Source organism: Sus scrofa, chromosome 15, assembly GCF_054392235.1.
Source record: "Sus scrofa isolate SSC_HxYL_T2T_F1_AM1 chromosome 15, Sscrofa_HxYL_maternal_Yorkshire_Landrace_v2.0, whole genome shotgun sequence".
Lineage (NCBI taxonomy): Eukaryota > Metazoa > Chordata > Mammalia > Artiodactyla > Suidae > Sus > Sus scrofa.
In genome coordinates, this window is record NC_139397.1 from 28,173,497 (window position 1) to 28,196,200 (window position 22,704).

A 22,704-nucleotide genomic window follows, 5' to 3' on the forward strand; every position below is an offset into this window, starting at 1 on the left:
CTTTCAGTTGTGAGTCAAAGAAAAGCACTAGGTAGCTGGAGGGTTGTCATCCTTAGACATGCCTTCCAGAGACAGAGTTTGTCATGCTCATGCCATCAGCCATGAAGGGAGGCTGATGAAACACTTGGACCTAAGGACTAGCAGTAAACATTGGGGTAAAGTGCTTCCCTGGAATTGTAACTTTCAGAGGTAGCACTAATGTGCTAAAAATGCTAAATGATCAGTAATAGAATATCAGTGTTTACAGACTTTACCAAAAATAACACTGAAGCACCATGAAAATAAAGGTATTTTTCTTCTAATGCTGAATTCTGGAGCACTTCTCAGAAAACTGGCAGGCATTTCTCTTTCTCTTTTAAAACAGTGTCTTTGCCTGCAGGAGTAAGAGCAGAGTATATGTGCCCATATTTGTGCAATGGCTTTCACTAATATATGCCACATACATAAAGAGTTAGAGAAAAAAGTAGAGAAATAAGATATATTTTAGAAATACACTAAGACTATGGTAGAATCTAATTTTGATGACACTTAAGCCCTACATAGTTTCTTTGCAAAGTTTTCCTTTGTGATCTTTCTCCAGAGGTTGTTCTGGTGATAACATAAAGATTTGAGTTACTGTTTGATCATGGGGTTGCATTTGGACCACTGTTTAATGAATCTCCAATTCCCACAGTGTGAGAGGATGCCCAGCTACAGTTCTAGCCAAGCTTTGATGCATTCAGCTGAGAGTGAATCAATTAAAGTCCAAATAGGGTGGTGCGGGGATGCACTGAGGGTTTGGGATGAAAATGCTATAAAATTTGTTTGTGATGATTGTTGTACAACTATAAATGTAAGAAAATTCATTGAGTAATTAAAACAAAACAAAGAAACCAAATAGGTTTGTTAAATTTAAGTCATCTTTCTGGAGAGGTTTTCTGAAGGCTTGCATCTGTAAAGAAAGTATACATCAGTTTCAAAATTCATCTCCAAGACTCTCTTTGCTTTTACTTATCAATATAATTATTTAAGAAATTTCTAGGAGTTCCTTCTGTGGTATAGTGAGTCATGATACAGCTTGTCTCTATGGAAGTATGGGTCTCCCAGGCCCAGTGCAGTGGATTAAGGATCTGGGGTTGCTGCAGCTGTGGCATAGGTCACAACCCCCGCTCAGATTTGATCCCAGGCCCAGGAACTTCCATGTGCCATGGGTGTGGCCAATAAAGAAAAAGAAAACAAAAAAAAAAGAAAAAGAAATTCTGGAGTTCCCACTGTGGCACAGTGGGTTATCTGACTGCAGTGGCTCAGGTTTCTGAGGATATGGAGGTTTGATCCCAGGTCCAGCACAGTGGGTTAAAGGATCCAGCATTGATGCAGCTGTGGTGTAGGTTGTAGCTAGGGCTCAGATTCAGCCCATGGCCCAGGAACTTCCATATGCCATAGATGTGGTCATTAAAAAAAAAAAATTCTTTGTTGAGCCTCCAAGGAGAGTCATTAATAGAAAATTCTTATTCTGTAGGGATTGATAACATAAATGAGGAAAACCACATATTTTTTCAGATGGGTCAGAGGCTGAGCATTTTCAGAATTCAGAAGTGGATAAATCTCTCCTGAAAATTCTATGAGTACTCATCAGAATAATTTTAAAATATGAAGAGAAGCATAAAAATTGAAAAAAATTAGGTAGATAAAAAGTATTGTGTAATAAAAAATGAACAAATACATATATGTATTTGTTACATATACATACCTGCACAAGTGTATTTTTACATACATACCTTTGAAGAATGAACACTATTTCAAAATGTTTTATATGTATAATTCCATAAGCTTCCTTTCACATTAAAGCATTCTACAGAAGTGAAATATCAGAATCAAAAAATAAATTATACATATATCGATGTGTGTGCATACATGTGTGTGCTTTAGTGTGTGTTATAGGAACAAAAAAACAACATGAGAATAAGTGAAACACATAGCCCATTTTCTTCAAATTCTGTCTTAAATTGCACTTGTTTTTGCTTGACCCATTTCTAGGCTCCAACTCTTCCCAGTATAGTTAAAATGGTCTCATTACAATCTTTAATGCCTCTGTCTTTTTCTTCTTTGTTATAGTTGGCAATTGGCAGTTATAGGATGGTGCAGTAACTCACTCATTCAAAGTTATCTTTCTGATGCCTTGTTTTTGGGAAACACTATTAAATTAGGCATACGTCATTTTTCAGCAAAGAATGTGACATTTTATTTTCTCTAACAGCAAGTATTAACTCATTTTGGAAGGAGGGATAATTCCTGCAACACTATAAACAATGTAAGGGGGGACTTTGATTTGCTTCTCCTTCCTCTTCTTCTTTTTTTTTTTTAAACCTGTAGTAATACCTTGTGCTATTCACTTTATAGTTGTTATCTTGAGTCCTTAGGCAATTGCTGAAACCAGCTGTTGTTATCCTTATTTTTCTAATAAGAAACCTACAACTCACAAGTGTAAGTACCTTGGCCACAATCACAGGGTCCAAAAGGGTTCCTGTGCATTAGCTGCACCCTTTGTCAAGATTCCCTTCCTTTCCTTCCTTGGCAAACTATTTAAATGAGGTAGACTGCTCAGTTTAGAAGGATCCTCCTTCATAAATCTAATTGTCAAAGTAGGCCAGAAAAGGAGACAACAGATTTACAGGAAGTGTGGCTTATATCTATTTCTTTTGTACTGAGTAGGAGTCTATAGACTTCCTATGCTTTCAGTCACTATGCCTCTTTTCAGCTCTTTAAAAGAGCAGGTGTCTAAGCTAAGCCTCAGTTTACTCATCTATACATCCTGGGGGTAACAGTATCTATTTCATAGTTGTTTTATGCAGATTAACTGAAATAATGAAGTACTGAGCACATTGTCTGGCACGTGGAAATCATCTGTAAATATAAGCTAAGTTTCCACATAATGCTAGGTGTTTATTCAATAGTTAACAAGCCATGTTGTGTGATAGGAACTATTATACGTCAGGAACAAACAAACTCATAGAAAAAGAGATTGGATTTGTGGTTACCAGAGGTGGGGGAAGGGGGAATCAGGAGAAGGGAGACAAAAGGTACAAACTTCCAGGTATAAGATAAATAAGTACTAGAGATGTAATGTCCAATATGACAAATATAATTAATGCTGCTGTGTGTTATATAAAAAAATTGAGAGCAAATCCTAAGAGTTATCACAAGAGCAAAATTTTTTTTTGTCTTTAAATTTGTATTTCTATGAGATGATGGAATTTTTATCGTGATAATCATTTTATGATTTATGTAAGGAAAATCATTCTGCTGTGCACCTTAAACTTCTACAGTGCTGTATATCCATTATATCTCAATAATGTTGGAAATAAATAAATTTTAAAAATGCTATTTCAGGGAGTTCCCGTCGTGGCTCAGCGGTTGACGAATCCCACTAGAAACCATGAGGTTGCGGGTTCGATCCCTGGCCTTGCTCAGTGGGTTAAGGATCCGGTATTGCCTTGAGCTGTGTTGTAGGTCACAGATACAGCTCGGATCCCGCATTGCTGTGGCTCTGGCATAGGTCGGTGGCTACAGCTCTGATTCGACCCCTAGCTTGGGAACCTCCATATGCCATGGCAGTGGCCCAAGAAATGGCAAAAAGAAAAAAAAATGCCATTTCAGAGTTCCTGTTGTGGCTTATGGGTTAAGAACCTGACTGCTATCCATGAGGATACAGATTCTATCCCTGGCCTCATTCAGTGGATTAAGGATCCAGCATTGCTGCAAGTTGTGGCATAGGTTGCATATGTAGCTCAGGACCCGTGTTGCTGTGGCTGTGGTGTAGGCTGGCAGCTGCAGCTCCAATTTGACCCCTACCTAGCCCAGGAACTTTCATATGCTGCTGGTGCAGTGCGCCCCCCCGCCCAAAAAAAGGCCTTTTCCACCCAAAATAAATAAGTAGATTCATGCAAAAAATATTTTTTTTAATTGAAGTGAGATTGAGAAAGAATATTACTTGGATGTAATGACCAAGAAACTTGTGACTCAGAGGGTATCCCCAGAATAGCAGAATCAGCATCTCCTGGAAAGTTGTTAGAAATGGAAATTCATGGGAACCACAACAGATGTACTGACTCAGAATTTCTGGGCGGGGGCAGAGGAGCTGTGAGAAAATCAGTGACTCAGAGGTTAGAAAGTGCATTTTTAATTATTTCATATAGTACATACAATCTTATTAGTGAACACTGTGTGAACTAATAAACACTGCTAAGTCAGCTATTGAATTCTTGGCTGCACCTGTGCAGTAATATTTATAAAAGATACCGAGAAGTATAAACTCCTTGGTGCACAGATATTCTGGCATTTGTATTTGGCCTCAGAGTGTAGGATACATAGAAGAATTCAAGAAATAGTTTTAATTGATTAATTGGTTTTGCTAAGTGTCTTTTCATTAACTGCCAAATCTACTTTCTTAACCATGCTTAAAAACATCATTAAGCTTATTTCACATTAAATAACATTTTTATAGCTAAATCAAAGTATAAATTTCAGAGCATTGTGCAGATATGTAGCAGAAACACATTTTTGTCTCTGAAATAATCTTTTTTTTTAAGAGCTTATTTTTTTATTTGTTTGTTTATATATTTGACTCTAAAGTCCTGGCCCTGGGTATAAGAAGAAGAAAAAATAATGCAGCAAACTGGTTTCCTCAACATATGTCACACTGCAGACTACCAAAGGAGAAGTTGGTAAAATAATTGCCAAGATTTAGAATCTATGAATCAGTACAAGTATACAGAACAATTATACAATAATTGTTAGCTTTTTTTTTTCTCAGAAGATGGGCACTGAAGTGCTAATTAAACTTCAGGCACATGGATCCAGTTTGCTAACTTTGCTGTAATCACGATCATAATCACCATCAAGCACTGCTTCAGCACCCATGAGGTTGGGGCATTATGCTAAGATGATGCAATTTATTAAAATGATGCAACTTATCTGGAGACAGGGAAGATAATCAGTTATGAGCCCTGATTACCATTTCTTTTCCATTTTATTTATTTTTTCTTTATTTACACTTGAGAGCAGTATGCATCTGAGAAAGAAGGAGGCCATTGCAGTCAGGGAGACCTTAGTGACCCCAGATAAGTGTTCTAACATCACAGCAAAATGTAGTCCTGAAACTCCAGCACAGTGTCCATTGCATAAGATGTGCTCAGTGACAGTTGTTGCTGTTGTTGTCAGAGATCTGATTATTAATATATAACTTCAAAGGGATATAAGCAGTTGAAGAAACAACCACCTCGCTTCATGATGACAGGCGAGTAACTGTCTGTGTCATCTTCCAGATACGTGAAAGGAGGTTAAAATATTTTCTCCAGTTTCAATGTCTCAACACTTCAAAAATATAGTATGTTGAGAAAAGCAAACCTTAAATAAATTTGGCTCCAAGAAACTGAAGGAGCAAACACAGAATGCCAGGCCATGACAACATGGTATAATATGTACCTTAGCCAAATATTTTAGCTCAGTAGCTTAAAAGGGCAATGTTTTCATGCAAAGTGATTATAGCTTAGTGGAGTCTTCTGTGAGCAAATTTGAAAAAAAGAAGTGAGGACATTGGTGATCTCTATAATTAATTAAATTTCTTTAGGTTGCTAATTCTTCTGCAAGTTGACTAATAAAGAGTATATGTTACCACACTTTCTCAAGTATGAATATATGTCCTCAGTCATGGAATAATCATACAGAAAGCCAAATCATACAGAAAACTATTATAGCTTTGCTCTTAAAATAAATACTGCATCTTAAAGAAAAAGAAGTTATGACTCTAAATCTACCTTAATTCTTCTAAAATAAGTGAGCCGAGGATGTGAAATCAAAGGCATGGACTCCACGAGACAGAATAAGGCTCATTCTCAGCTCCAACACTTATTAAATGTAAAATTTTGTGCAAGCTATTTAGCCTCTCTGAGAATCAGTTTCTTCAGCTATACAATGGGACTGATAATAGTAGGCACTTAGTAGGATTATTGCAAGAACTAAAAGGAAAAACTTTTCAATGGGTTTTGCACAAAAGAAGTACTCATGACATGTTAATTTTCACTACATTCAAATTATACTTAAAATAAATGACTTAGTAGGACAACATTATTTTCTTACAAATTACCTTTTAACTAGGCCTCTTCATCTTAATATTGTATTCTCCTGTTGTTACAGCAGGCAGATAGCAAGGTATGAGCAGAGCAGGGGGTTGGGCACAGTGCAGGTGGCAGGAAACCACACATCTTGTGAACAGTTGGGGTCCAGGGGCAGATAAAGAAAAACAGAAACCTCCAGACTGAGAGGAAAAGACACATTTTAGGGGTGATAAGTGCCCTGGATGCAGAATAAGAAAGGTGGGAAGAGGTGCAATCTTCAGTGTCCAAATGTAACCTGTTGCTCATTATGCCCTCATTACAATACAATTAGCCTTATAGATAAGTTCACATCCTGCCCTGGTTCCATGACTCTGCTCATCAAAGCTAAAAAAAAAAAAAGGATAAAACTCCCACCTCCCTTTGAGAATGTGGTCCTGGAATAAAACTCAGGGAATATGACTCCCAAACCCCTCCTTCCCAATAACCATTGTTTGTATGTCCCTCATAACTGGTTTGTCAAAGAAACACAGCGCAGCTGCTGGCCTATCTGCCTGCCTCCCGTCTGGAGGCATATTCCTCACAAATCCTCACTTTATTTTCTCAAGTTCCATTTAGTTTCTGAATTCCTTCTGTGACAAGACAAAAAAGCTTTCTGGATGAACACTATCCCCAAAGAACAACTCAACTAATAACAATAAAAATAATAATAATAGTAAAAAAATGTCTTTCTGGAATAGGATTATAGAAACATCAAATATAATAATTTGCAATAATTAATAAGGGATCAACAATTAATAACTCAAAATACAGGATATTAACTGATTTCAAAAATATTTTCCATTTTCATACAAAATTTTCCACAATTTTTTCCACAAATTGTCAGTATCAATACTGAAATCAAAGTGTTCTAATTATTTCTTTCCCAGTGTTTGGAACCATATAATATGTTCCTTATCCTCATTTTTTTTTTTTTTAGCTCTTTAGGCAGGAACATTAAGTCTAAAATATCAAACTTTATCTTCTGTGACTACTAAGCTGAATCATACTACTTGAAGAATATTTATTTTGCCATATTCCTGTTATGTTGTCATTTAAAAAAATAAAGAAGAATAATGCAAAGGCTTTTTACTTTTAAAAAAGGTTGTTTTTTTTTTTTCTTTTTTCCCCCCAGCTCTGGAAGAAGAATATGGCAAAAGAACACCTCATCTTTAGGAAAATAGCATAAGGCAAAAACAGATCATCACTAACAGAAGCTAAATCACACAGCAGTGTTGAGCTACTAAGACATATTGATTCTGCCAGGAAAAAATGGACCAGAACCAACAGATTATAATGAGAACCATTTTGGCACTAAAGAAGCCCCTTTAACAATGGGTGTGCATTTGAATCCTAGTGTGATCATTACAGGATCATTTTCCTTATTGTCTTCCCATGATAAAGCCCTTGAGAGAAGTGCTGGCATTTTAAATTGCTCAGTCTCACGGGACGAAATTCTTTTTCTTCCTTAGGCAAAATTGTCTTCCCAAGTTACAAGAAGAATGCTTTAGAGAGCCATACTGTGAAAGTATAGACAACAACAGTGATGGTGGCCCCAAAGGATTAGGTTATAAGCAAGAGAGGAGATGTTACCTGTGGGCACTTGCTCCAAGGTCCCCACTCAGACATGACACATTCATTGGGACACAGAAGGAAGCAGGACTGGGTTTCTGGAGGGATTTCATCCTGGTTGCAGAGGTTGTTGTCCACTGCTCCCCCTTCACCATCAGCAGTATTTACACATCTGTAAGGCAAGATTCCAAGATGTCTTGACCACTTAAAACAGTGAAGGGTAAATTTAAAAACTTTGTGATGTATCATGATCACCTACCCCCCCAAAGATAAACATAAAAATAATACCAATAGAGAAACTAGGAAAAGACAAAAATCTTTCAGCTAGTCAGGCTTTATTGAGGCAGAGCCCTTTATTCAGCAGAGAGAAAAGGACTAGAGACAACTGTCATCCTTAAAGAACTCTCCATCTAAAGAGACTTACTACAGTATATTTACTCAGGCCTAGCACAAAGTGAATCTTCTTTAATTGCAACAATTGTTTCAGGCTCTCCTCTGAATAATTCCATCACTTTGAAATAGCTAGACCTTTCATAGTTCTGGTGATTCTCTTAAAACCTTCCTAAAGCTATGTAGCATCAAAGCTTCCCTAGGTTTCATCCAATATATATAAGGTCATAGTTAAGTCATGTGAAAAAAATACATGAACATGTTTTTCTTTCAGGTATTTTATGCACAACAGGCAGGAATTTTGGTATCATAAACCAAAGGCCAATAAACAAGTATTTTCATGTAGCAATTGAGCACATGGTTTAGCTGCACACTTATAACTGCTTTGAGGTCAGTACTGGTGAACGTGAGATAAATAATCTGCTATTGATTCAGTCAAAATAAAACCTAAATGTTATACCACTACATAACTGCCAGAATGGCTAAAGTCACAAACATGGCAGATATCAAGGGTTGGCAAGAATGTGGAGCAACTGTAATTCTTCTCACTCTGCTGGTTGGAGCGTAAGTTCTTTAGCCAAATGTTGGCAGTATCCACTAAAACTAAAACACACATGCTCTGTAACCAGACAATTTCATTTCTGTTCATATAAGCAAGAGAAACTGAAACCAAGCAGGGTTCTGTGGGCCTCCTGAGAACAAAAGCCTTTGTGTCTCCCAGTTTTTCCCTTCCGTCTCCATGACCTTCCCTGGGTTCCAAAGGGTAGGTTCAAACAGTTGTTAATCAGGGAAAGGAGGGGATGTGGAGACAAGGGTAGAACAGTCAAGAAACAACTTTGCAGCCTTATGGCAGGGCCCTGGGTCCTTCTCAAGGGATACACATATCTGAGCTCTTCTGCAGAAGTAAATGCCCTCAAAAATGAAAGATGTTAACTACTTGATGAAACTTTCCTCATTCCATAAAGAAGAAGGATGACCAGTCCTTGGGCCACTAAACACCAGCTTTGAAGAATGCAAGTTTGCACCTACCATCATCCTTATCTGTGGCCCTATTTTCCACTCCCAAACTGTAAGATCATCTCCTATTCTCTCCCAAGGGGGGCACAGTTTTTAAGGCATTAGCCTTCTGTGGCCTCCCTTGCCTGGCATAGCAAAAAAAGCTATTTTTTCCTCCTTCACCCAAAACCCTGTCTTTCCCATTGGATAGAAGCTGAGTTTTGGCAAGAAAATGTTTACAAATGTGGACCTATCCTACAAAAACAGAAAAGAAAGAAAAAAAAAAAAAAAAAAACAGCCTGAACATGTTCATAACACCACTATTTCATGGAATCAACAGCGGAATAGAATATCTATTGGGCCATAGTGAAATAGATGCACATATTGTACTAACCTCATTGCATTAAATGCTATACAGTGATGAGAATACCTGAACTACTCACATGAAAGCCTGAATGGAGATCACAACTATTATGTTGCCAAGAAGCTGGACGCAAGAGAGTATGTATTATGTAATTCCATTCATATCAGGTTAAGGAAGCGGTAATACTCATCTATGGTGTCAGAAGACAGAATAGCAGTGATCCGTAGAGTAATGGTTTTTGACTGATAGGGGCTTAGGTGGTCTTGGTAATACCTTACGTCTTGGCCTCTGGGTTGTTACACAGGTGAATTCATATTGTGAAAATTCATGGACCTGTGCCCTATGTTGTGGGCATTGCTCTGCATTTACATTATATTCCAATTAGAAGTTTGTATTTATATTATTTTCTCAAAAATATTTAATAAAGCCTTACTATATATAGGCTCATTTTGCTAGGCATTAGGACACAATATTACTCTTTCTTTTTTTTCTTTTTTTTTTTTTTTGGCTGTACCTGTAGCATACAAAAGTTCCTGGGTCAGGGATCAATTGAACATGTGCCAGAGCAGTGACCTGTGCCACAACAGTGACAGTGCCGGATACCCTAACACCTAGGCAACCAAGGAACTCCTAAATTATTATTTGTTAATAATGATTCATTTCGTAAATATTTTGGGGGTCCTACTATGCATCTTACTTGGGTGCTTGGGTACAGAATTAAAAAAAAAAAAAGACAGGTAAGATCCCTCCTTCTTCCAGTGATAATGACCATATTAAAGGTGATAACGACAAGGATGATGATATAAATGATGCCATTTTTGATCTGGTAATTTCAGACACGATGCCACAGCCAAGGAGTAAGCATTTTAAGAGGGCTGTGCTGGAGAGCTTTTGGTGCTCCCTAAATCCTGCTATCCTGGGGTGAATTATCCTATATCTTAGGATTTTCTTTTATATAAACAATAATTTTTAATTCAGGAAAATTGCAAAGTAGTCTATCACCTGGTACAAAATAAAAAAGCTTTCTGAGGTGCTAAGTAATAAAAAATTAGATGGTGTATAAATCAAGTTACAGAGAATAGTAAACGGAGAGGAGATGTAAGTAGTGTCTTCTAATATAGCAAGGCAAAGTACAGAGTCATCTAGGGACTTGAATTTCTCCTGTGGGGATAGTCAATGGTGGAAGGAGGGACCACAAAATGGCTTTAATGTCTTTCCTTGGTCAAACTTAAAAGCTGGAAATTGCTTTCCTTCTGGTCTGCACACCCTCAGCTGATGTTCTTTTATTATTTCACTGAAAAAGAAAGGTAATATTTCTGGTCAATGGAGTCCAGTCACCATTATGCAATAGTCTTTGTTCACTCCCAATAGGCCACACACAGAGAAAAAAAAAAAAATGATAGTAAAGGAATTTATTACACAAAAGGAAAAAAAAGGAGGAGGAGGCATTATCTTCAAGGACAAAGAACAGGAGAGAGGACTAAAGGCAATAATAGAAAACAGACTAGTGGTAAGGGACTAAGCCTTCAGGGCAAACAAAGAAAGTAACTCCATTTACATATCAGAAGACATGAAAAATTCAGGAATTTTGGGCACCGAGCATCTTTGGAAATGTAGATGACATGAAGATCACTGAAAAGATGGAAGATTTACTGAAAGTATGTGTAAGAAGTACCTAAACCCTAAAATCCACTCTCCCAATTCCCAAAGCCTGGTGATGGCCCCACCCCTGCCCCTACAGGTAACTGAGGGTTTATGAACTGGAGAGGATCACAGAACAGGTCTTTGGGTTAGAGAACACATGGCCTGATTAAGCATGGGGACATGTTACTGAAAACCAGGTTTAGGAGAAATTAATAGCATGAAAAATTTACCACTACCTTCATGACTTAAATAAAGCACATTTATTATTTTGTAATTCTGTAGTATGGAAATACAACGTGGAACTCACTAGGCTAACATCTGTGCTCTGGCAGAACTGTATTCCTTTCTGGAGGCTCTAGAGGACAACTATCTCCTGACCTCTTCCACGTTCTAGAAGCCACCATATGCCTTCCTCTATCTTCAAAGTCAGCAGCCTATATCTCTCTCTGCGCCTTGCTTCTGTAGTGACATTTTCTATTTTTCCTTTCCCATCTCCCCTTCCACTTTTAGGACTCTTATGGATACATACACTGTTCCCATTCAAATGATGCAGGACAATCTTCCCAGCTCAAGCCCCTTAACTCAATCATATCTACAAAGACACTTTTGCTATTTCAGGTAACATATTCACAGATCTCAGGGGTTAAAATGTGGATGTCTTTGGGGGTGATCATTCTGTCTACCACATCAGCCTTCTTTCATGATTTAGGAAGAGCTTCTTCTGGGGGTTCTGATAAGCATAAGAGTAAAGACTGAAATTTAATGTATTCCCAAATGAAAATGCCCCTGAAATCATGTATCTTGTGTCATCAATTTTCTTGCCATACGCCCCTTTCATCATCACCTCATTTCTATTCAAACTCATTACAAAACTACTTTAAAGCACATCTATATTCATTCTCCCCATGTTGTTCTCTCCTTTTCCTCGATTATTACCTTTTGGACTTACACTAATCACACTTTTATAACCATTTCATAGATACCTCACATCAAGATCATCAGCAGACTCCCCTTTGCCAAACTCAATAGCCAATTCTTTTTTATTTTCTTCTTAGGGATGCACCCATGGCATATGGAAGTTTCCAGGCTAGCAGTCAAATCAGAACTGCAGTTGCTGACCTACAACACAGCCACAGCGACGCCAGATCTGAACCACATCTGAAACCTACACCATGACTCATGTCAATGCTGGATCCTTAACCCACTAAGTGAGGCCAGGGATTGAACATATATCCTCATATTTATTATTCAGGTTGGTTACCACTGAGCCACAATGGAAATACCAATAGCCAATTCTTATCTTAGTACACTTCTCGGAACTATTAGAAAAAAATTGATTACTATCTCTTTTTTTATAAAAACTCTTATCTCCCCATTTTCTTGGTTTTCCTCCTAGTCTATTGGCTCTTACTCAGTCTCATTGATCTTTCCCTTTGCTGTAATATATGAATATTGGCATTCCTCAGGCCTCAATTTCTTTCTTTCTTATCAATATATGTCAGACTAATAAGCTGTTGATGCCCAAATTTATACCCCCATCACTTTCTGAACTCTAATCTGTAATATCTCAGATCAAAGTTTAAGGTACTATCTCAAATTTATGGTATTTAAAAAGCTAGCTTTTGGTTCTCTCTATAAAATGCTTTTAGCATTCCTCATCTCAACAAATGGCACCACCGCTACTATGATTCCTCAGATTCTAAATCCTGGCAGCCATCTTTGGTACTTCTCTTTCTTCCACATTCTGCGATCACTTTATAAGCAAATCCTGTTATCTGTACCTTCCTAATATAGTCTAAATGTGACCTTCTCACCACCTTCACTATTACTAAGCCCAATCCAACCATCAGCCTCTCTCACCTGGAATTCTGGGATGTCCTTCAAACCTTCATCTCTGTTTCTACTTATATAGCGCAGAATACCTTCTCTAGGCTACATCCAGCAAATTCCCTTTCAAATGTGAGTAAGAGCATATCATTCGCTGTCTCAGATCTTTTATAGTTTCATCATGCAGTTAGAAACACATACTTTAACCTTATTTTAGAAGAAATACAACTTGAGTATTGGTACCAGCCACATGGGACTTGGTGTTAACCATCTTGTTATAACAAGTCAAGAAGGTTCCTGCTTTGGAAACTCCTTCCCTCTGGAATTCTCTTAATAAGATCCTTACATTCATGAAAGTCTCTCACATTTGTTCAGGTGTTTGCTGAAATATTTTGCTGTTCAGTCTCTCCAAAACAGTATCCTCTATCACCCAATCTAATTTTATTTTTCTTCTTGACATTTTATAGCAAAGACATTCCATTATATATTAATTTTGGTGCTTAATTTTTTCTCTGCTGCTGTTGAGGACAGTAGCTTGTTTTGTTCACTTTTGTGTTCCCAGTGCCTAGAGCAATGCCTGATACATAGAAGACAAGCATTCATAAATATTTTTTGAGTGAATAAATGATTGCAGTCATGTATGAACCATGAAAACATGAAGACGTCTCCTAGTTTGGAGGTTTCAAGAAAGTGAACAGATAACTTGTTTCATTCACTGTAATGCCATTTTATTAAGGCCAGTAACAGTTTGGAATGCAAGATATCCAGAAAATCTTCTTCACATATTTAAAAGTGATCATATATGTAAAGCATGTAACATAGTGAGTATGTACTAGTTAGCTAGGGCTATCATAATAAAATATTACATGCTGGGTGGCTTAAAGCACAGAAATTTAATTTCTCACAGTCCAAGAGGCTCAAAGTCTTTCTTTGATCAAGGTGTTGGCAGGTTTGGTTTCTTCTAATGCCTTTCTTCTATTGGCTTGTAGACAGCTGCCTTCTCCCTGTATCTTGACATGATCCTTTCCTCCATGTCTGTGTTCTAATCTCTTCTACTTAGAAGGATATCAGTCAGATGGAATGAGAGCCCATGGCAATGATCTCATTTAACATTAATTATCTCTTTAAAAACCCTATCTCCAAAGATAGCCACATTCTGAGGCGCTGCAGATTAGGACTTCAATACATAGATGGGAGGGGCACACTTCAGTCCATAACACATGGTATTTGCTGGTTGTACTTTTTTTTTTTTAATGGATGCCACGCTTTGTCCATTTGAGCTGAGATCTATGGTTTAAAGGCTCTCTTGTTCAAGTGTGTTTTTCTTCAACCAATCTTGCCACAATTCTATCAGTAGCCATTTATTCTCTTAAAACTTTCCTTTCTCTCCTGATATTTTGCTGTAATACTAAGAGGCCTGGCTGGGATAAGAGTGAGAGATGCCACAGCTCATTGACACATATTCCTTGATCAGCTAGGTCAGTCAGTCATTTCTCAAAGCCTTGATAGAATAGGACCCCAGAGACACAGATTTGGAAGAGAAAGAGGCAGATGCCCAAGTTTGTGACAGCTGGAACAATTAGTCTCCTCCAAGCAGGAGGAGTTCCAGTTGTGGCTCAGCAGAAATGAATCTGACTAGTATCTATAAGGACACAGGTTCAATCCCTGGCCTCACTCAGTAGATTAAGGATCCTGTTTTGCCATGAGCTGTGGTGCCATGAGATGTGGCTTGGATCTGGTAGTGCTGTGGCTGAGGTGTACGCCAGCAGCTACAGCTCCTATTCAACCCCTAGCCTGGGAAACTTCATATGCCCTGAGTGTGGCCCGAAAAAGATTAAGAAAAAAAAAAATAAGAAAGAAAGACAAATACCGTATGATACTACTTATATCTGGAATCTATTATATGGCACAAATGAACCTTTCTTTCCAGAGAAAATAAACCCATGGACTTAGAGTACAGACTTGTGGTTGCCAAGCGGGGGCGGGGAGTGAGATGGACTGGGAGTCTGGGGTTAATAGATGCAAACTATTGTATTTGGAGTGGATAAGCAATGAGATCCTGCTGCATACAGGGAACTATATATAGTCATTTACGATGGAATATGATGGATGATAATGTGAGAAAAAGAACACGTATGTATAAGTGTGACTGTGTTACTCTACTACACGGTAGAAGTTGACAGAACACTGTAAACCAAATACAAAGGAAAAAATAAAAACCATAAAAAAAGTCTTGCCAAATCATTTCTAAACAGACATTTGTGATGAACACAGGCCCAGTGTTTTCTTTGCTTACCACTGCTTTATTTACAAAACAAAAACTTTAAACAAATTCCCCAGGTAAATAACCTAGCATTCCTTAAATTCTTGAAGGATGTTTTCTTTGGATATGAAAATACATCCTGCTACGTTCATAGGTAGTTTCATATTAGTTTCCAAGGCCAATAGTTGAAGTTTGAAATGACCTTTTCATGGTACTGACATGCAAAATGAAGAGAATGTCCATGGACTATACGAACCACAGAGCAAAAGAGAAACAAGACATCACAGTCGGATTCACCTAATTTGTTAAGAGTGATGGCCGTGAATCACTATAGGGATGGGCTCACTCCATGCGGTTGGTTTTCCCACTGAAGACATTTGCAGGAAACTTTAAGGATTGTGGCTGCACTGCGGACAGAATCCCACAATACACATGGCAGTTCAAGGCACAGATGCTTCCAGGGATATTTAAAGGTGAGCAAAAGTCAGAGGATAGGCTGTGAAAACCAGAGTGTACTTGGGTAAGCAACACTACTGTTTTTATAAAAATTTATATAAATTCCACTGCCAACCACATTTCCCAAATACCTCCATTTCCACACACCTGATTTTCCTAGACTGTGTTCCTTCTCCACAGCGCAGGGACCTCAGCTCATTGTGGATTTTGCATGGAGACCAGTGTTCTGCAACCCAGGAATACTGATTGCACTCCCTGTAACATGGGACTGCCTCATGAACCTGTCAAGAACAGGAAAGGAGAAAAAAAATTATATACGACTGTTCAAGTTAGGAAAAAATAGCCTACCTTTTAGTAAAGTCTGCCGAACATAACCCAAGAACTAACTCTAGCCCAAACAGCCAAATTGGATTTCCCCAAAGCAAGATATATTTGGACTGCCTGAAATTACTTACTTGCCTAGAGAAATATACAGGGGGAGTCAACTAGAATATGATAGTATACCTTTGCAGAAGAGAACAAAGGACAGTTATTTCCTATCACCAAGTAGGAATTCCATTTTCTTTTCATTCCCTCAAAGAGCTCACACAGCATCTATTAGATGGTCCAGGTCTCAATTATATGGTACACTCTATTCCCAGATATACTTTATGATGTCAACTGAAACAAATATAGGTAAGGCAAATTTACTCTTGAATATAAGAGGTTCTTAGAATGCATAAGGCAAGTGGTATTATTTGCAGCGGAAATTTCTTTTTATGCCCCCAAATGATCAATATTAACAGCAATCATTTAGCCTCCTGGGCATTGTGGATTCATGTGAATTTAGCTATCTGTAGGATGTTTTCAGAGCCTAGCTAAAACACAACACACAGAGACCCACACAGACACTCAAACACAAGATAAATAAACACATGTTATAGGCTGTGTGTGATTACTGACTGTAAATCCATATAGAATTACAGTAAAAACAATGAGTACAGTTAATGAATTCTTAGGTTACTTCCTATGTATCTGTTTGTGCTGATTTTTTTTCCTGAAGTTTTACACTAATGAGTAGTAAACTAAATCTGTCTGCCTCTTCAAGAATGAATTGAAAATGCATTACTCCTCAACAGAGAAAATAGCATTCTCCACCAGTAAGGAAAAAAAGATCTTGGGTCATATATTATGTTACTCTAGATCACAAAGATGGCCCTAGGGTAAGATGCTAATGAACAGTGATTCAACTTATTACAAAATAGTTAATTAATGCTTCTCCTTTTAAACAAGAACTTAAGCCCCGTTGCTATACACCTCTTGCCTTTCTGATTCCACAAAATTGCAAATGATGACCAGGCAGTGCTATCCAAGAGCTATTACTTGGAAGTTTCCACTAAACGCAGGGGAAATCACTCTTTAATAGGATAATCAGAAAACAAGATTGGAGCACTGTCAGCATGTTAGATGGAAATCAGATGAGAAAAGGTTATTTGTGGGACTACATCTTAGGAATCACAAATAATGTCAGAAACTATTTTTAACTGTGGGGTTCGATTTGGCTTTCTCATGTAGGGCATACAGCAATAAGGGAAACCACAAAGTGAAAAATATGTCAGGGCAGAATGAAAGGAGATGGGAAAATAGAAGTGGAAATGGGAAAGTGGAAAGAATTAAGAGAATCACGCTGTGAATGCTGACAACGATGGGATGAAAGAGCCTGAAGCAGTGCCCACATTAGAATGAGGAGGTAATAACTTTTAAGGGAGCAAAGTTTGCCCCCCAAAACTCAAAGGGTAGAAGAGGTAAGAGAAAAATCTACAATGATAAGATGTGACATTCTCCCCCACACACACAACCCAACAGACACCAGGAAACTGACACCAGTTGAGGGTTTAGCTGACCCACATACACCACGGAAATCAAGCTTTCACTGAACTTAAGGGTTTGTCTTATAACTTTTCAATATGTATCAGACAATTTAAAGAAAGCTTTTTGGCTTCCATAAGAGATATAAGAAAGTCTGGTACAGCATTTTGCACACACAAGAAGGATGAAAAAATTAGTATTAGATAATAATTTTTTCCCACCACTCATGCATGAATCTGAGAGCAGATGGATGGGATATCCTGTCTGAGATGGACCTATTTTTCTAAATTTATCCATACTAAGCAGAGCTTACAATTTTCACTCTCCCTCCTATATAAAGCCCAAGCTCAGGTGGAAAATAAAAATTTAGTTGCATGTATCTTTGATATGTACATTTGTACACCTGTTCATATATTGGTTTACTATTTTTATTATTTATGCTCCAGTGATCTATACCTGTAGCAGAGTTGCTAACCTCATTGATAAGCTGTTGGAAAGCAGGGAGCAGATCTTTGTAGGGAGATATTGACCCATTTTTTGAACAATGCTGTGTAAAATGGAGCCTCTTGAAGAGTCTACATCACATGGATTTACCGAATTTTTTTTCCTTGTATGTTTCTGCAATTTTAATATTGCTTATATGGTTGCATCTGGATGTCAAATCCCTACCTTCTTTCAAAATCCAAGTAAATCCCATTGCTTCCCCAAGGCCTTTCCCACAACTCCAGTTGGCACGTCTTTGATACCCAGTGACAGTTAACAGTTTTAAGCAAACTTGCAGCCAGTTTATTTTTCTTTAATTTTACTTGTATTACAGTATAGTTGATTTATACTGTTGTGTCAATTTCTGCTATATAGCATAGTGACCCAGTCATATATATATATATATATAATTTTTTTCATATTATCTTCTATCATATTCTACTCCAAGAGACTGGATATACAGTAAGACCTCATTGCTTATCCATTCTAAAGGTAACACTTTGCATCTACTAAACCCAAACTCTCAGTCCATCCCACTCCCTCTACCCTCCCCTTTGGCAACCACAAGTCTGTTCTCTATGTCTTTGAGTCTATTTCTATTCTGTAGATAGGTTCATTTGTGCCACATTTCAGACTCCACATATAAGTGATATCATATACTATTTGTCTTTCTCTTTCTGACTTACTTCACTTAGCATGAGAATTTCTCATTGCAACCATGTTGCATACCCAGGTGGTAATGACAGGATGCCTCTGTGCAGGGCTGGGACAGTGGTGGCAATTAGGGCCATGCTGTGTGGAACTGAGGGAACAAACACATTCAATGAAGTCATCCTCTTTACATCTCTCTTCATGTCTCCTAATCTCTTGGGCTGCTTAAGCTCTTTTTTGTCTTAATAGCCACATGTCTATTTTGGACCATAAATCATACTGAGAGAATATTCTCACAGAAATGAAATCTGAACTCTCCACACTTAAATACACTTCTGGTTTTAAGCAAAGTCAGACCTGGATGATAAGTGTTTGCATGACTACTTGGGAAAAAAAAAACTTGAGTTTTAGGAAGGCAGGGACTCTATTTCTATGGTGTCTGCATTTTATAAAATGTTCCAAAGGGGGTGATATCCATTAAATATTTGCTGAACTAAAAATAGTTTTTGCAAGGGCACAGATTGCTAAATGACTCTCATTTAATTTTCTAAAGAAAAGAGGTTCATAAATGAAAGATGCAAGGGGTATTTTAAAAAGTTCAAAGTACAATAAGAGGGGACAAAAATGAAAACCTTTTCTTTCCATTATGGGGCTTTGGTGAAGAATAGCCATCACTATGTTATCAAAAAGTGCTACTTGATGATTTTGTTACAGGAAAGAAAGGCTGTCCTCAAAGAATTGTGAGAGTTGTTTCTTTAGATTCCTTGTTCATAAGGCAAGGAATCTTACCTAGAGAATCAAAAATACCCAGGGAGGCAAAAAAGCAGCAGGCATTCAAGAATAAAAATTTACTACTGAGATATGCAATTTCTTCTCATGTTAATCTCTATGTTCTGGTGATTTCATATTGCTATTTAGTTGGTGCTTATTACAGTTCCATAATGGAAATGTGTTAAAGCATGGACTTTATCAGGGAATCATATGGAAATGTTCTAAAGGAGAGAAATGAGCCATGGGTAAGTTAAATGAAAATCATTTCTAAATGGCACAATTAGGAAGAAAATAACAGGGCTTAATAGGGCCACCAATGCTAAGAAATGCCACTGAAAAATCAAAAGCCTTTGAGAAAGGTACCATTTCATTTTCCTAGTAAAGAATCATATTTATTACTTCTATATTGGTATTTTATAATTTTGTAGTTTCAGAGTCATAAACACATTTATTGAGTCAGTTTTTAAATATTTATTAAATAAGCCTTTGCTCACTGTAACTGATGGATTTAATTAAGTGCTCTTTCCTGATGCCACTCTCCAACTATAGACTGACTGGTATAAACTTGGAAGCAGGGTCTTGGTTCAGCAGTTGTCATTATTATATATCAGAGGCTTGGGGTTCAAGGCCTTAAATCAAATAACCCAACAACAACCACAATAAAAACAAAAACAAAGGAAAATTCATGGCCTACAGTTTTCTGTAGCAATAACTTTTTGCTCCAATGAAGCTGTGAGGCAAGACCCAGGTAGAAACATTCAGGCTTGGGACCTCCTTGCTGGGCATTGTGGGTCCTTAGTAGAATCTGAAATTCAGTTCAAAGGCCCAGCTGGAACTAGAGATTCCTGCAAGTCAGAGCCAGGGTCTGTCCCATTGGATTGTGAAAGACAATGGTCTCCAGGAGAAGTAATGGTCTCAGTAAAGCACTTGGCTTCCCCTCTCCCCCCAAACGTTGTGAGTTCATAAGCAAAGATGCACAATTTTGTATTTAATCAGGTCTATGATCCTCATCCCTTAATTCAAAGATCTTCCTTGCTAGTCGTTTTCTGTTTCTCTGTACTTCCTTCCTTTATCCAGGGCTCACATTTTTCCTCTCAAAAAGGTCCGCTAGGCTATACCTTCCCTCACCTTTCCAAATTCTGTACCTCTTCTTATCCAATCAGCCATGAAATTATGCTCTCCTTCATTATGACTTGGTGAACTGGCTGGAAAGTATCACATTTACACAAATGATCTTTTGGTTCCATCTTTGTTCATCATGAATTTATATCTGTGCACAATATAGTGTGTATATGCAATGCTTAAAAAGTACAGTCTCAATGCAGCTGCACCCACATGCTTTACACCATGCTCATCATTGGTCCCTGGTTATCAATGATGCTATGATAACGCTCTGTGCATCCTGATGACTTATACAAGACATTCTGTGTCATAGGTCTTGATTATCACAATCATTTCAGACAAGGTTGGTGTGATCCTTATTTACAGGAACTTGAAGAAGCTAAGTTAGTCATGTATGACTTATACATGAGCTGGTGCTCAAACTGAGATTATTTGAAAATCCCACTCTGGTGACACCAAGGTTTCCTGGGCTCTGCCTGTTTAGCTTGTCACTATGCTTGCAGAAATAGTCACTATCTTTTCAGTGATGAAGACAATGCTAACATTTATTAGTTCCTGAAAAAGTAAAGCCAAGACCTGAATATTTCAAGATGCCTATAAATGATGCATATTACTTTATTTATTAAAAATATTACCTAAGCAATTAATTCCTAGTCTTTGGGTATGGAATCTCTTCTCACCCTATGAGAAATCCAAGAAATATCTCAGAAAACTAACTACCCTACCCCCAAGTTGAATCAGTTCTGTGTGTTTTGAATGTTTGCAATTCTTTGTGTGAAGATGATGGGTTAACAAAATATCACAAATATTTTTAAATTGGTATTTGTGGGAAGATCATCATGTCTGTTATTCTGTGCCATGAGTTGCTCAAAAGGGCAACTTGGAGTCAGGATTTTCTGGAGATTTGGAGTCAGGTGATCCATATTCAGGAGTGTGGGTAACTGGCAGTTTTAGCCCAGATATTCAGTTTTGAGGCCCTGGCTAACCTCCTCCCCACTACGTTTTTACACACTACCTCCTTAGCCACACAACAACCCAAAAGACATCCTTATAATTCCCAGAGATTACCATCATTCCTGGTGTGTAAGATTCATGAATGGTTTTAAAAATGCATTATATGTTTTCATTTCAATTTTGATGTTAAAAAGCCTGAAAATGAATTTAATGATGATGACTAAGTTTTATTGGCAAGATTTATTGACAAATAAGTTGTTGAATTTTAAAGCCCATGGGAAGTTTATTAAAATAATGACTGTGGTAGCTTCATTCCCTAACTCCTAGGAATAGTGATTTCCAAACTTGATGTGTGGACCTGGAAAACTGTGGCATTATTCCAAGCATGAATGCATTCTCATGCCAAGCCCTGTCTGTAGTCTCAAAAATATAATCTCAGAAGTGTTAGTTCCAGCACTTGTCAAATTAGTGCAGGGAATGTTGTGATTTTAAAAGTTTTCATTTCACTTCAAGGCACTGCTGTATTTAAAACCACTCATTAGAAATCTTCTCAATCCAGGAGTTCCCGTCATGGCGCAGTGGTTAAGGAATCCGACTAGGAACCATGAGGTTGCGGGTTCGATCCCTGCCCTTGCTCAGTGGGTTAACGATCCGGCGTTGCTGTGAGCTGTGATGTAGGTCGCAGACGCGGCTCGGATCCCGCGTTGCTGTGGCTCTGGTGTAAGCCGGTGGCTACAGCTCTGATTCGACCCCTAGCCTGGGAACCTCCATATGCCATGGGAGCAGCCCAAGAAATGGCAAAAAGACAAAAAAAAAAAAAAAGAGAGAAATCGTTGCTGTGAGCTGTGATGTAGGTCGCAGACGCGGCTCGGATCCCGCGTTGCTGTGGCTCTGGTGTAAGCCGGTGGCTACAGCTCTGATTCGACCCCTAGCCTGGGAACCTCCATATGCCATGGGAGCGGCCCAAGAAATGGCAAAAAGACAAAAAAAAAAAAAAAAAAAAAGAGAGAAATCTTCTCAATCCAGGTTAAATAAGAACACAATGTTCTAAAATCAAACACTCAGGGAACCAATCCCTTTACATACAAGGAACAGAATAAACGGACTAACAAAGAGGTTATGCCTTAAACTATTTATATTTAAACAGATAAAACACACAGAATAACAAAACACACATTCTAAAAGTGAATGTGTAAATAGGCATTTCATGAGAAGTTCTAATTTCTAGATTC

At 37.9% G+C, this 22,704-nt stretch overlaps 1 protein-coding gene across 10 annotated transcripts in view; it reads right to left on the reverse strand.

Moving 5' to 3' along the window:
* THSD7B (thrombospondin type 1 domain containing 7B) overlaps positions 1-22,704 on the reverse strand; it is a 960,849-nt gene that overhangs the window by 92,064 nt on the left and 846,081 nt on the right. For all 10 annotated transcript variants that reach the window (XR_014830551.1, XR_014830550.1, XR_014830553.1 and 7 more), the window contains 2 exons: positions 15,791-15,924; positions 7,725-7,875 (listed from right to left, as the gene is read on the reverse strand). Coding sequence is in view for 6 of the 10 variants with exons in the window: in XM_085001332.1 (XP_084857458.1) it covers positions 7,725-7,875; positions 15,791-15,924 (285 nt within the window). In the remaining 4 variants the exon portion in view is untranslated. The remainder of the gene's footprint in view (positions 1-7,724; positions 7,876-15,790; positions 15,925-22,704) is intronic.